Below are 17,067 nucleotides of genomic sequence, written 5' to 3'. Positions count from 1 at the left end.
TAATACATCAAATAAAACAAGAGTAATCAACATATATATCACTTGATCATGAAAACTGATTTAGCTTCATTTTTTTCTTTCACTTTGTACCGATTTTTAAGGAACTTGATTATGTCATTGATTTTGCTCATAAGGTTCGGATAAAATTTAAATTCGTATATAATACGCAACCATCAATTGTCAAGTTAATTATTAACATAATATTGTACATACATTCAGAGACATTGACCGCAGTGTTTACATCCACCTTTGAATACATTATTTTAGATATATTTTTAAAACTTAATCTTTTAATAAAAAAGGCAATCATATCACAAAACAATCTTAAGCATAAAAAAATAAATCACATCTTAGCCCGCCTATGTCGATGATACGCACCTTACATATTATGCGTATTATACTTGTCATTCTACATAATTTATATACTTGCGCATCTAAATATAATTATAGATTTTTAAATTATAACTGACATTTTGTGTACTTTCTATCGATCTAAATATATGGAACTTTTGATCACTAAATCAATTTTATAACGCATTTATTTATAAGTAATAATTAGAATGTCAAATGCATTGTTGCAAATAAAATAACTAAACCAGACGTCATTACTACACTTGATAGTCCTAAATGAGTGCATACAAAACAAGTATAGATTCTTCGAGAAAAGAAAAACAGAGAAATGTCTGTCATCAATGTAAAGGTAAATTATAAATTAATTAGCATCAACAATAAATGAAATTCCATTTTCTTTTTCATACACTTAGTTTATCATTTTATAATATAATTATTTTCTTTCATTTTAAAAAAAATAGGAATTGATTGCAATAGGAATTCCAAAAATGATTAGAATTTAAAATAAATACAGCAATATCTCGTATAGTACGGATAACTATTGTCAATATCTCAAACTAAACAAAGAACTAAATATATATAAATGTAAACTACACAAAAAGAAATTTGACTGTATAATGCGAATTAAACCATCATTTATATATACAAAATATATTGTGTGTACTACTAATAATAAATATAATTTATTGGATACATACATTCAAAGTGCTATTGACCGCTTTGCTTTATTAATTTATTAGAAGTTAATTTTTATTTTGCTCAATTAAATTTAGTTTCTTTTAAAATTTTCAAACCGGACTTTAGAGAGGTATTGTCATATATTTTCTTTCGTGGACACAATTAGGTGATTTAACTGCGATAATACGAAAAGTTAACTTTCGATACAGACAATACATTGAATAAAACATGTAGTAATGGAAGCAATCTTTGTAATATTTCATTGATTTCGTCGTAAATCCCATATTTACACAGCTCCTACCATTGCCATTTCCTTTTTACTATCATTGTTATTCTTAAACGTGAAAATCGTACTAACATGCGTTATTTCGAGAAGCTGATCTCCAGTTTATTTTCCGACGTATCATCGAATAACGACTGGAATATTCCATTCACATATTGTCTTTATTTTATTATACTCACGTACTCCCATTTACATTCAATAATAAAACAATATAAACCTTATCAAAACTCTCAAATTACATTAAAAGTTTTCAATTTGAAGAACGTCTAATGCATTTAAATTTTATTGATAAATAATGAAATTATAGAGTGAAAAATAACCTGTTGGCATGTTTTCAGGTTTGCGATCAATAATGCATTAATCGGAACGGTTGCCAAAACTATAATACTGTGGAATTTCATAACGTAAATTTTCAATGGATTATTGTAACGAAATAATAATAATAAATCTAAATTCGGTTTAACGCAATGCGTTTTGTGTTTACTGACTCCGGTATATACGTGTGTATATGAATATTCGTAAGCTTCAAACAATAGTTTTAGTGTATAATTAGTCTCCGCGTTGATTAGTTATTAAACTATTAATTAAATCCGGGAGCTTTAATATTATTTTTAAATGTCTACGTTATGCTGTGCGACAAACTTTCAAACTGACGTGTAATTTCTACAATCGTTCGATTATATTGTACGAACATTATAAAGTGTCCAATATTATAGAAACAATAGAGTTAGGTTATTTCGATTAGATCTAATTATTCTGTAAACATAAACAAAATAATTTAGAGAAAACAAAATAATAATTATCATATACGCATGGAATCTTTGCAATTTTAAAATAACAATTTACTATATTGCTTTTATCATCATAATTATGTTACTTTACTCTAACGAAGAATAATTAACTTAATTATATTTCTTACAATCCTTTATTGAATTGAAAATTTGTGTCTATAGTACATATTCATATATCTCTAAACATTCTGATGTATATTCTATATACATATACGGATTTAGTTCATTATATTTAAAAATATAATCAATAATTAAAGTTATCCAAATATGTCAGAAATCAATAATTCCAAAATTATGATTCAATTAGTAATTTATCATACATACATTAAGACTTCGTTTATAAGTTAGGATTCATTACTAGACGACAAGCGCTAAACGATTCGGTGTCAAACGAAAACATATTATTGATTATTAAATTTAGATGTTAGACTTTAAGTAGACCGAAATTTTAATAACGGTTAATTTTGGTTTAATTATTTTTAACAGAAACTGAACCGGAACCGAACCGAATCGAAATAGCAACAGGAACGAAAAACGTTTACTTGGAACGTAACCAAAACGAAATTAATTTCAGTTCGACTCTTTGATTTTAATCTTTAACATATATCATGTGTCTCAATATAGAAAGTAATGAAGTTCGCTTAGTTTTAATAATTTGCGCCTGTGAGCGAGCCGATTGAATTTCATCTCATGTTGATATAATAATCAAAAGTTTATTAAAATTATATTCAATTTTGTATACGTAAATCTATCAACATGAGAAAAAAATTGGTGTAATTTTATTTTTCAGGTATCAATAAAATCAATAGTAATAATAATTTTTACATAAATTATATTTTATTTATATACATTCCAATTTATATCGCAAAAGTTAATAAAGTATTAATGTCATAGTAACAATTATTATATTTACTTGAAACTGTATAAATTATAAATAAAAAAGTGTGAATTAAAAATACAATACTTCATATAGTTCGGGAACTTGGTTCCGCCAACTGATCGAAACGGCATTAACAAAAACTTTAAAGTTTCCTTTAAATTGTAAATACAATAGTATGAATAGTAGAGTTATTACAATTATATTACTATATACAGTACTACCTAGCATTGTCCGGGTAATCGGTTGCGTCAATATACGGGACTGTTTGAAACCGCACTATTCGAAAATAATCATTTACATTAAAAAAAATACGTGTGGTAATTTTTTTGAATATATTTTTATTTTGATCAATTAAAATTTATTTTCTTTTGAAACAAATAAGAATATGATGTACTTATATAATCAAAAAAGATGCATTCAATCTAGTCCTGTGCATGCCTAACTAACACGTCACGACACACTGGATGCGAATAATTTGTTTCGTGGCAAATTAATTAAAAATTCCAAGAACGTTAAATGAACAAAATTTTCTGATTTATATTTTTAAATTTTTGCGGTTTGCTACACACTGTTTGTATATATCAACGTTGGGCAAATGCGGCTCTTTGCGGGTCTCATTCAAATTTTAGATTTATTTTTTTCTAATTTACGCCAAATTTTTAAAAACTGACCATAGATTGTGGTTAGCTACTATTATACTTTTTATTATGTTTAATGATTTTATTTATGTTCTTCAATATGTGACTTGTGAAAATACACAATTATATTAAATAATAAAAATTGAATTTGTGCATACGTATGGCTCTTTATAAAATATAATAAAACTAGATTGCGTCTCTCTTTGGCGTCATATCCGCATTTTCTGATCTTGAATTTGAAGTAATGTTAATTGTAAGTTGTTTCTTTTATTTCCGAGTAATTAAGAAAATAATAATAAAGAAAATAAAAAATATGCTGGATATCATCGGTGATGGTAATAGAGGAGAACAGTGCGAAAGAAAAGAGAATCCCTTATCTGCGCCAATTCTGTCGGTCTTTATGTCTTCAGGTAAATGTCGCGGAGATAATTTTTGTTGGGTGTGAAAGACGCGTTTTTGCCCTTTTCCTGGGGTTCGGTGTAGGGGAGGCGCAGAACGAGGCGGGCGGAAGGGCCGTCGGCGCTTTATCAACTCACCCTTCGCGCATTTTTATCCCCGGTTTTGTGCAAACTTTGAATGAAAGAAACGGCCGCCACCCCCATGAACACGCTAACCCCCCGTGATTTATCTTATCTCATTGTTTCTGTGTTGCGGCTGACGTCGGCGGTAAATACTAAACAATTTCTACATGGGGGGAGGGAGAATCCCCATCTCATTATCCCATCACTCACCAACCACGTCCAAATAGCCGACTTGACTCTTCATGGGGTCCGTGTTAATTTGACACATGTAATAACCCCGATCCGATTCCCTGACATCCTTGATGTGCAAATACCAAGTCCTGTGTTCGCTGTGCGTCACTGCGATTCGATGATTCTTGGTTATCACATGACTATGTATGGTCAGGATGGTTTGCGTGTCCACTCTCAGCCAGGCCACCTATAACCAATCAAACACATTATCTTAATTAAATTCACACATACCATACAATCAACACAAATTGAATGCAGATACATCATAATAATATCAAATAGACACATCCTATTTCATCATACTTTTTTTTTAATTAATATTTTCCCATTATTAATGATAGCATCAGAAATATAACTAGAAGGACATTAATCACAAAATCAAATATTCTTACAACAAATGGATTATTATGAATTAAAACTAATGAAATAATATATTTTCTTAAACAGCAATACCTCACATAGTATGACTTAGATAAGACCGGATTCAGTGTACTCCAAAAAATATTGTCACTACTAAAAGCCACAAAGAAACTTGTCTTTATAAAGGGATACAATCAAGTCTTTGTGTTTATTTACATTTTATTTAGATCCTCAATTAGTTCGGTATCAAACAGTTCGCGATATTAGCTGAACCCGCACTATGCGAGGTACCTCTGTAGTTAAAATACAATACTAATAACTCTTCTACATTATACAGTTAATATATATTTTTAATGTGTATTCTTAATTAGTGACGATGAAAAGGAAGCATTAAAGTTAATTGTTATTTCCTCGCAGCTGAAACAGTTTCCCCCTTATATAATTGGTCATATAATTTCCTTCACCAATGAATACGTAAACGTTCATATAATTTACCTTCTACTAGTAGGCTTTCACTTGAATCACTATATTTAAAAATTATAGCACAATAAAATGATTCCTATATAATTATAAAGCTGATACTTGCAGGGATGACTCATCCGTTTTATTTTTTTGTTAGCTACAGTATTAAATCACATAGTGCGTGTAGGCGCATTGTGTGAAACTGAGAAACTGAGAATCGAGAATTTTATTGTATAAAAAATAATTTCATGTAATAATTTCATTTAGCTACTTTTGAAATGTTCAAACCGTACTATAGTGATTCCGCACTGATTGTAACCCCACTATGTGAATTTTTCTTTTCTTTTCAATACATTTTTTAGCAATAAAGGAAAGATTAAATATTTATAACATAAATTATTTTTTTATTATTCAAGCCAATTGATATTTTTCAGCAAATAGATGAACTAAAGCAAATCATGTCCATGATTGAACATTATATGTAATTTGCTTACTTTAAAAAGCGGAAAACAAAACCATTATTTTAGTTAACAAGTTTTGGTCATGCCAATTCGGGATTTGCAGTATTTTTTTTTTTGTAACTGAATTTTATTATTGTGTACTGGAAATACGTATCCAATATCCGTTTCAATCATATCCTAATAATTCCGGCTAGTGCATTTTCACGAAAATAAAATATTCGAATGAAATTTACACATTTTTTTTAAAGTAAATACCCAATACCGTCAATTATAACAAAACCATATTAAGCCCGCAATTACATGGAACAGGTAAATATTTCTAGCCATGAACGTTGCAAATATTTGCATTGAATAAAATAATTTGGTGAATAAATATACAATTCTGTCAATAAATTTTTGCATTTATTTTTGGTATATGAATAGTAAATATTGTTATTATTATTAAAAAAAAATGTAGAGTTCAGTGAAATATATTTTATTCAGTAAAATGTATATTTTTGGTCTCCTGTTATTTTCTTTATTTTTTGCTGGATTATATATTTGTTAATTTAGTTACATTTTTAAATTATTATGAGATTTGTCTTCAATGTTATTATAGTGATTTTTTTGTATGCTAATTAATGTAAACCTTCATTACAAAGTTTTTATTCATAAAAATATATGACTCACAGTGTAAAAACCTAGACAAATGAAATTGTAATTTGTATTTTACTTATGTTCGTAATTACAAGAATGAAACAATTTTGCGAAAAAACCTATATTTATAATAAAATTTACCAAAAGCCTAGATCAGCTCACTACAGGACCAGATCAAAATAATATGATGAAATGAAATGAAATGAAAAAAAAAAACATGAAAAGCAAATAGCACAAATTGTTGATGGTTTAATTAAACGACTAAAATTGGAGCACCAAAATGCATATCAATTCAATTGAAGTAGTCAAAATATTTTTGGAATCGATATATTGCAGACTTTTAATAAAACAAAATAAAACAAAAGTAAAAAGTACAAAAATTAAATGATCTTTAAATTATTATGAAAGTTGATTAATTTATCAAATATTTTATTAAAATTATTATTAAAGTATCATTTATTAACTAATATGATATAATAATAAATACAATAAATCAAATTAGATTATAATTAAAAAGTATATCTAATTTTATATTTTAAATTTTTGTGTTTATTAAATCATTCAAATATTCATACATATGTTAAATATGTATATTTATTTTCTTTTTGATTTAAACAATAAATATTACTACTATTTATCAATATTAATAATAGACACATCATTGAATTTGACAATGATTTATTGAATGTTTTTTAAATTAAAAAAATAGATGTTTTATATGTTATTTTTATATTTATTTTAATATTAAACTTTATATATAAAGTTTAATATTAAAATATATTCAATAATCATACATTCCTACATAAAACTGTTAAGTTTTAATGATATATTTTTGGAAATAAATAATTTTGTTTATCTAGATTCTAGAACACAAAATAATCTATTTCTTTATATCTTTGAATTTATCAAAAAATGGCATTTTTTCTCTTTTCTCGTTTGAATTAAATCAATATAAATAAATACTTATAATTTTTTAAGTATAAATTCTGTACAGATGTATAATCAGAAAAAAAATCTGCATTTATTTAAATTAATTTTGTAATAATATTCGGCATCTATCAGTCCAGCTTCACTAGCGAACTATAGTGAACTATGACAATTTCAGGACAAACTAAATTTTAAGTGAGTGACAAAATAAAATCTCAAAATATTTTAAGCAAAAAATGTTTAAGCGATTTTAAAGTCCTCGATTAGTCCAGTTTCAAAATTATTTAACAGTATATTTAATTTTACTATTAGTAAAAAAATATTGTTTTTTTTTTCTTGATAGAAATGTTTATCGACCAAAGTTTTACCGCGTAAAATTTCATTGTTTTAAATTTTAATTAATTTTCAATGAACATATATTTTATTACCAATTGTTACCAATTTTTTTCTAATTGAAGTCAAATTAAAATTTGAATGATTTACAAGGGAAAGTTATTCCTGAAATAAGAATATTATTCAGGAGTAGCAAGTTTTCCATTATAATTAAAATTAAAATTCAGTAAAAAATTGATTAGTCCGATGCCATTAGGCTTAATCCTCGGGACCTAATCTCCATGAACAAATGTTAATTAAAAAATGAATTTACCGACCACATTAAAATATTAAAAGCGTGTATATACATTCGTGTGTGTACGTACTTGAGCCTCGTCCCCGACTTTTTTATTTTATTTACGAGCAAAGTTTCTTTGTAACCAGAGCCTTTAATTACTCCCCAGGATACCACCATCTCCTTATTCACTACAACCAAACGCACGCAAAGAAAAGGAAGGCGTAAACGTTGAATACAAAGACGTTTCCCAAAAAAAAACAAGAACAAAAAAGCAAACAAAACGGGGTTGAAAAACATGGATGGAGCAGTAATCGAATAAAGTGACCCGCTTTTAATATTTCGCTCTGCGAAGCATTTTACCGCGGAATACGCGAACAGTAAATTCCTTTTTACGTAACATTAACCATTTCGTTTTATTATTCAAAAACATACGCACATATTACCCGATGTGCATATTTTTATTCTCTTCCACTTTCTTCTTTTCTCTACTCTTTTTTTTTGTTCCTCTTCTTTTCTATTCTTTCTGTGTTGGCGCTCGAGTGGAAGCGTGCCAAGTTTTTCGAATGGGTTATTTATTTGTGTACTGTTTTGCAGCGTTTTCCACCATTTCGTTTGTACATGCTTCCCTTGTTTCTTGTTTTCTGTTGTTCTGCGCGCCTCCCCGCAGGGTCTGGGTTTTGATAATCACAGATTCTGCGGATTCGCAATTAATTGTGTATTTACGCAAATCCACGCGTAAATTAATAATTAAAATGTTTAATCAACGGCCAACGGCGAATAATCAACACCGCCCGTTGTTACGCGTAAATTGGATGTTATATAACACCGTCAATACGCTCGGCCTCAGCAGCTACTTAACATACAGAAATATGAAAATAATTTATTGAAAATTGCGATATTTCCATTTTTATGTATTTATTTGTTTATTAAACAAACAAAAAACTAAATATATAATAAACATTATATTAATAATCTGAACATAGATAAAATTAAAGAAATATAAAATTTATTTGGATTTCTTTTATAACACATTAAAATTAGGTTGGTTAGAAATCTTTATTAAATTTCAACAATATTTTCAATAAAAAAAATATGTGGTACTTTTTAGTAAAGTCGGACTTTTTTAAGCTTAAATCGTATAGTAAGTGAATTATAGAGATTTAGATTACAAAAACGGATCAATTTTGATATATATATTTAGTACCAATAAACTTATTTCACGGTATTCTTCTATACATTCTTTCTTTTCGTTACAACATAAAAAATAGAAATGACAAGTAATTGTAAAACAAATCATTTTTATATACAATATAAAGATTACATTTAAGTATCAATAACTATTTAGGTCTGTTTCATGTCTCTTTATAATTTAAATATTGTCGCAGATGTGACAGTTCACGAGCGGTAAATCCCATGGAATATAACAACCTTATCCATGTTAACCTTATACGTGCACCAAAAAATATGTCTTCCATCTCTTGTAGTAAAATTACTAAAACTAATTTTCTATCTCGAAAAAAATCCATTCAGGTATATTTCCATTGGAATGGTGATATCATTTTGTGGTGTAATGTCATGGTTTTGATTTTGTTGGATAATATATCTATTGATTATAATTGGAATAAAAAATAAGAAATTTAGTTAATTTTTTTTATTTCTCAACAAAACTATCTTTCGTCTCTTCTTCTAATTTATAAATATAATTTGCTACGTTCTAGCAGATTTTTTAATAATAAAATTATTGTATAAAGAAAATTATTTTTTTTTCTAAACTTATATAAAAAATATAATTTTGTAGATACAAAATAGACAATATTTACATTATCATGTACATATACCATGTATTCGGATTCGAGATACGCTTACTTCGTGCATGCGTACTTCTAGTCTAGTCATGGTATTCTAAGTCACGTGGCTTAAGTTGACAACTGTTTCACTACTACTATTGGTTCCTGACTTTGCTATTTTTATACTTGTTCTATATTTTTGTAACATCTCATATAATGTAAAAAAAACTCCTTGAGCTTTTGAGTATGTACATAAATAAATAAAAGGTTATTTTTTTGTACAACATCCCGTAGTTCAAAGTCATCGCCCGCTACTGGTGAATACATTGTATGAATTTACTTATATCGATTTTTTTAATTTCTAGTTTTAGTGAATGTTGTATTCTAATAATAATTGTATAGGAAAAACTAAGGCTATCGACCGAAGTCTTTATGTTCAATTGTTTTCTATATTTCTTATAGTTCAATAAACTAAAATATTATATTTATTACAGCATATATTTACTAACTTCTTTGTTAAAAAAGTAATAAATTTATATGCGATATGATAAAATATAACTGTAATTTATACTATGTATAAATATATTTTTTTAGTAGAAAATTGCAGCACGATGATTATATGTAATAAATTTGGAATTGATGTTGGCACTTCATTCTGGGCGGTTGTTAGGGGGATAATCAAGCTCCCCGAAAGAAATAAATCACCGATGTTTACCGAGCTTCAACGTCGTCGTGTACGGACGTGTTTATCACGTACAGGATTGAACTTGATTTACTTGAGTGTTTTATAATTCACCGTACGTACAATCACTCTAATTACGCAAATGTAAAGTCTACATCAAAAAGCATGACAATGAATTAATGCATATCTGATCCAAGAATTTTTCAACACAAAAAGAATGCACATAAAAATGCATTGTCCGAGAATATAATATACAGGTTCAACGATCTTCCATTTAATATTTACTTTAATATCTTTAGTTTCTTGAAAATTAGTTTTTCATTCGTATCCACACCAAAATACTATATCCTAATAATCCTCTACACAATCCTCCTAATGATCTCATTTACTCCAAAACCAAAATAGTCCCTCTCCTCGACCGATACCTTGAAATTTAAATCCAAACAGTCCCAACTCTAAATTCTGTGTCCCTCGAAACCCAAATTTAAATATCCCACATTATCCTTATTCCAATACCTAATGTCCCTCGATTGATACACACTTGTTCCTACTCTGCTGCTTTTTTCCTCATACTTCTGCTGTTCATTTGTATATTTTTATTGTAACAATATTGTATTATTCCATAATTAAATTTATGTTCCCGGGCGGAAAGACCTTGATCGTTAGCCCTTTGGCCAGCCTATTAATATATTTTTTTAAATTTTATGTTAGAATTTATTTATGAATAGAATGTACTTTTTTTCTTATGTATTGATGTTTGGCCAATAAATTATTATTATTATATTAGTTTTTCATTTCATTCTCTATTTAAAAATTAGCGAATATTTGATTCTAGAACGACTGAATAATTCAGTTCTCGAACTTAAAATGTATATAAATCATCTCCCAATAATTTAATCGATGTTATTCCTATAGACTTTCAATATTCCTCGGTATATCGTCTAGGATTTATTTATAAAGACTCATGGAAAAATTGTTTTTGGTTTTCAAACAAATCAGTTTTCGAACAGCTTTTACAGACCGAATTATGTGCATAACTTTCATAAATACATAAAAAAACAGTGATTAAAAATGTACACATTCAGCGATTCAGCTTTCATATTCAAATAACGTTGTTTTTTTTTGTATTTACGATTGCTCTTATTGAGTTATATTAATTTTGCTGCATTGAATTTTCTACGCGATACATTCAATGGTTTTCTATTTATATTCCACCAATTGAATTTCATCAACGGAGATAACGTATAAATTACACTGAACATTGACAATGTTTTAATTACCATACATGAAGTTTCAATATGGAATATTCTCCTGATTACACAGATATTTTATAATTTTGTCTGTACAAATATAATTACATATTGGTGCAAAAATAGGCTTTTGGTACAAATTAGAACTAATTAAAATTTGTAAATAATTAAAAGATTATATATTCTTTTTAAATGAGAAAAAAATAAAACATTTAAACGGGCGGGTTGTTTCAATCAGGGCTACAATTAGGGCTTTGTCCGCTCTTGACGGTAAAAAAATAAAAAAAAAACTAACTAAAAGTGTTATTCCGGGCTCCTCAATAAATCTTAGACCAGGGCCCTCAAAGTCAAAATGTAAATAAATAGTCACATAAGTTATAAAAATATTTTCTGTTACATTATTTTTTATTAAAAATTGTAAAATAACTACTGATATTTGTTTTGTGAGAAATATAATAGCAAATATATAAAAATTCTCATAATTGTTTATTCTTTCATAAATCAAAAATCATATTTTTTGTGTAATAAGCAACAAATCTTTGTAAAAATATTTGCGAAAACAGTATAACGTTAGTGACATCAAAAGTGCAGCTAAGCTTTTAATGCAACGACCCTGGTTTCTTGCCAACGAATTTTATATAAGTTTGTGTACGTAAGAAGCTGCCTGCAACTATTATTCCCATAGTGAGTTATGTGCGAGCTGGATTATTGTTGTGTAAAATGGGGATGATAGAAATTAAGTCGGACGTCGCTACATTAGGAAAGATCGCGTGAAAGACATGGGTATGAAAAGCGAAAAGAAAAAATAAAGTAAGATAAACAGAAAAAATACCAGTAGCACTTCGTTTTTTGTGAAAACAGAAGCTAGAATAGTAGGGCGTAAGCAATAAGGAAGCGATAAATTCACCTAAAGGGAATGATTACATTGGAGGCGTGGGAAAAGAGTAAATTTATAAGAGATATATTATGCAAAGATAGGTGGTCTGAGGAATTTATTAGCCAGCAAAGGGGGAGGCTTAGTACAACCTTATAAAGCAATTAAATTTGTTATAATTCATGAACTCTGTTATAAGTTAATCTATTTAGAGTGAAGAATTATAGCTTATTTTTTTTATTTAATTAGAAAATTAAAAAAATAAGAAGTAACTAAAATTACTATGCACAATAATTAATATTATTTCATATTCTTACTTCAATTCCAATTTACTATAGCTTATTAAAGTAACATTACATAATGATGTTATTCATTTAAGATTAACATTCAAATATATTTGAAACCACACTAAACGAAACCGTCTCCAATAGTGAAACATTGAACAATTCATCCTCCTCATGTATCGCCACTTTTTCTAAACAGAAAATATTTGTAAAATGGCTATTTAATCCAAAAAGATTGCTGGTCTATAAAATTATTAATAAAGAAGGCGAATAGAAGTAGAAGCCTAACTGTTTGACACGTTTGTTGTTGGTTATTACTGGAGAATAATTGATATAGTATTATTATATATATTATATAATTTTATAATTTGGATTATATGACCTTCATACGCTATATATTATACATTTCTTAATTACAAGTTTAACACAATTTTAAGGGATTTTTTCTGTATGTGTATTTGATCTATTTAGAAAATAATTTTAATTTGAAAGTAAAATTAATTACTCGTTACTTGTCAAGTAACTTGTGAAGTCTAACATTATATGTTATATTTGTTCTAGAAATTAATAATAAACATATCATTTCATTGTATTACATACAAATTAAATTAATACTAGTAAATGTTGCTGATGACTTGGCTAATATATGCACAACTAAATTTGAAAGACAAACTTGATTTAACTCGAGATTAGATCAAGAGATCAAAGCCAAATCAAGTCAAACAGAACTAAATCGATGAACGTTACTTTACGAAAATAATCCTGACCTCAAGTTACTTCGTACCACCGAGTTAAAATTTTAATTTTATTTCATCTAAATTAAATTATTCGATATTGTAATAATTTGTCTTTCAGTTACAAAATTCAATACTAAGGTCATATTAAAAAAAATCGAATGCACATGGAGAGTTCATGAATACCATTTGATGGAAAGAAACCTGTAAAAAATAGGTTGAAAAACATATATAATTTTACATTTAGGTAGCAATTTCCAAATAACAGTTAATCATTGCATTTCGGTTATCAAACAATCGAAAATACTTAATATATTTGACAAAATATGTTCAATTTGCTAGGTTATAATATAATTTATAAAGTAATAATTCTATTTTTTGGTTAATTTCGCAGGAGAAGCGAATAAAAATAATTGCTATTTAATTTGTTCTGTCTTCTTAAGAGATACTGAAATCCCAAGAGCCTAATAACATTCAATTATAGGGAATTTTACAGCGGACATAATTGGGGTCGAGGGGGTTACCGATTTGGTCTGTGGGGTGAAAAGAATAAGGCAAAAAAAATAGGTAACAGGAGGCAGTTCTTTCGGTCTCGTGCGCCTTTTTATTTTACGATTATGGGAAAAGGAAACTCATATTCAAATCGCAAACCGGGCCGAGGGAATAGATATATACGTATGCGTTATATAATGCGGTGGCGGCGTAGGAAGAATTGGGTTGAGGGGGAGTGAGGGTTTTAGAACAGAAAAGAAGCAAACGAGTGAGGCGCGAGATAGGAATCGCGAGTTGTGATAATTTAAGTGAAATACGTTTTCTCTCTTTCTCTCCATAAGGTCGAGGGATTCGCCTGGAAGCCGCAGGACGCACGCACACGCCGTATTTTATGCACGGATCAGTGGACATTCATAACCTTGCCCAATTGGATAAGGATAGCTATGATAACTCCTTCCTTCCTGCTATCTTTGTTTTTTTTTCTTTTTCTCTTCGCCAACTGAATTCGTTTTGTTTCTTCTTCCTTTCTTCCTGTTTTTTTTTTATTCATTTTGCTTCATCGATTTGCAATACGCCGGATTATATAATGCGCAATTACGAGGGCCCGTAATCGGCGATCAGTAAACTAGACATATTTGGAACGTGGAGAGATATAATAACGGAGAGGCCTCTCTGGCGTTTCTCCAGCAGGTATATCAACTCAGTATAACAACAGCGGCCTGGCAGCAGAAGGAAACGAGATTAAATCCGTTTCTAATGGACTCTGGTATATAGTTCGTTGGACTAGTTTTATTAATGAAATCAAATGCATTTTTATGACCTGCAACGCTATAATAAACTCTTCTATCATATTACATTTTACAATTATAAACTATTCTTTCTTTATTGGATTATGCATAAAACGTTGCATACTTATGCATGTAGAAGATATATTTCGTGTATAGAAATGTGGATAAACTTATTTCTAAAATATATTCTAGGGGTCGCAACCTTTTTGGATCAAAGAGCCATTTTTAAGAGATTGCTTGTTTAAAAGTTGAAGGAATCTCACGTAACAAAACACGAGCACAAAGGATATAAATAAGTGTTATAATTATTTTTACAATAATTGTTCTTAGTTGAACCGATAATGACAAGGCGGTGAATTCCAATATTTTTCATGGATACATGCGGCTCAGGAGCCACGGATTGCAGAACCCTGTTCTACTTGACACATGTGATATGTAAATCTTAAACTCGTAGAATAATTGTCACATTTTCAAAAAATAACAACAATTGAAAAAATAACTCAAAATAAAAAGAAAGACTGTAACTAAAACCCTTTGCATATATGAAATACATGTGTTTTACTATATTAATTCTAAACTAAGATTGGTAGAAATAAAAGAAACAATTTAGAATATATCAAAATATTTTTTTCTGTTGCCTTCAAAACTAAAATTTCCTCAATTTTTTTTAGACAGTAGAGTAGACAAACTAGGACGTTAAATACTCATTTTCGCAAAATAATCTCTTTTCACGCGGGAAGAAATTGAATTCAGACTGCACGGGATAGAACGACTTGAAAGCAAATGAAAGATGTCCAGGAGTAGATGCTTGTAGACTGAAGAAGAATCTCTTAATAGACAACTAAAGTTTTGAATATCTGTAATAGCAAAAATATATAATTATTCAATACCAAACTGCTATTGAAAACTTTAAATAACCTTTTTATAACATTTCAAAAATAGACATGAACAAAATTTTTGAGTCAATTATTTTTGGATATATCTACAAAGTTATTAAAAACATAATTTGTCTCAACAGTAATATAATAGAAGGTTCCGACTGCCAACTAAATTAATGGGCTTTTTTTTATTGAAAGGGTGGGCCCCATGTAACTTTTCAATTGGAGTGCGCAATAAAATTTACACCTGCTTATCTACATTTAATATAAAATTGAGGCCCAAAAAACGTTTTTGTATCAGTTTTCAAGTGTTGATATTTTTTGCATTAATTGATTCATGGGCCCGTGTGCCTCTCATCTACAGGTTAAGTCCATTACATTTCTTGGTATTCAAGAAACCGGGTAAATTTAAATTCTTTTGTTGTTATTTCAGTAAATGATTATCGTGAAAATATGAATTACAGATGTAATGTAAGATTGTATTTACTGAAAACTTTTTTTAAATAAAGTATGTGAAATATGATATTTTTCTGCAATTGCTGAACTAGTGTAAAGTTCATTGCAGAATACCTCTACTAGTACGGTAGAATTGTGAAACCCTCGTGGATTATCTAACCAGCGGCGGACCCATTAATTAACTGGAGAATTTAATTAACAAGCCACGTACAGGTGAAGTCGCATAATGGTCCGGAAAAACGCGATATCCTTGAAATCAAATAGACTGAATTTCACCTATACCACTATAACCATAAACATATTCATAATTCTAGATATCATTTCTTTTTAATTACCTTAATTTTAGATTTTGTTTTCAATGCAATATTGATAGTTCAAGTATATGTATTAATTAATTTTAAACTTTAATTAAAGTTGTATTATCTAATTTAATTATGCCAATATTAAATTATTAAAACAAAATTTATTTAAAGGTTTCAACACAAAAATATACATAAATTTTGTAATTATGATAAAATAAATTTGAAACACAAAATAATATAATGGAACCTCGGTTCTCGAACAAAAATTCATAACATTATTACCTATCATAAGAAATCATTTTATATTAATTATTGGGAAAATAATTTTTATTTAAAAACAATTCGATTTTCGTACAGATGAATATAATTCAAAAGCGATTAGAAGAAAGTTCATTTGTCACTATTTTTATGAAGTAAAGAATTTTCGTTTAGTAAATTTTGATTTCTTTTCAGGAATTCTTCATTAAAATAGTTTATTTTTAGATCTGCTTTGTGAATTAACAAAGATTGTCTACATATACTTGAATACATCAATTCATTAAACTGGTCATCGATCACGAAGACCTTCGACCGTTTGTTCTGTGGGAATGTACGGTGTGGTCTTGCTACATGCGACTCTAACAAATAGTCTCCAATCTATTAAAGTACAATTCTATTTATCTTGAGTTAAGGAGATGCTTGACTTCTTGAATGGTTCATGAAGTCAAAAAT

General features: G+C 28.3%; 1 protein-coding gene across 1 annotated transcript in view; it reads right to left on the bottom strand.

Annotated features, from left to right (window-relative positions):
• Positions 1–8,006, bottom strand: part of LOC108569801 (neuronal growth regulator 1-like) — a 30,605-nt gene extending 22,599 nt beyond the window's left edge. The window contains exons 1-2 of the mRNA XM_017931490.1: positions 7,953–8,006; positions 4,353–4,560 (exon numbers count right to left, since the gene is read on the bottom strand). Of these exons, the coding sequence (XP_017786979.1) occupies positions 4,353–4,560; positions 7,953–8,006 (262 nt within the window). The remainder of the gene's footprint in view (positions 1–4,352; positions 4,561–7,952) is intronic.
• Positions 8,007–17,067: the final 9,061 nt, after the last annotated feature.

This window comes from Nicrophorus vespilloides, unplaced genomic scaffold, assembly GCF_001412225.1.
Source record: "Nicrophorus vespilloides isolate i.1.1-1 unplaced genomic scaffold, Nicve_v1.0, whole genome shotgun sequence".
Taxonomy (NCBI): Eukaryota; Metazoa; Arthropoda; class Insecta; order Coleoptera; family Silphidae; genus Nicrophorus; species Nicrophorus vespilloides.
Note: the sequence above shows the minus strand (reverse complement) of the source record. Positions and strands in the feature narration are given on the sequence as shown.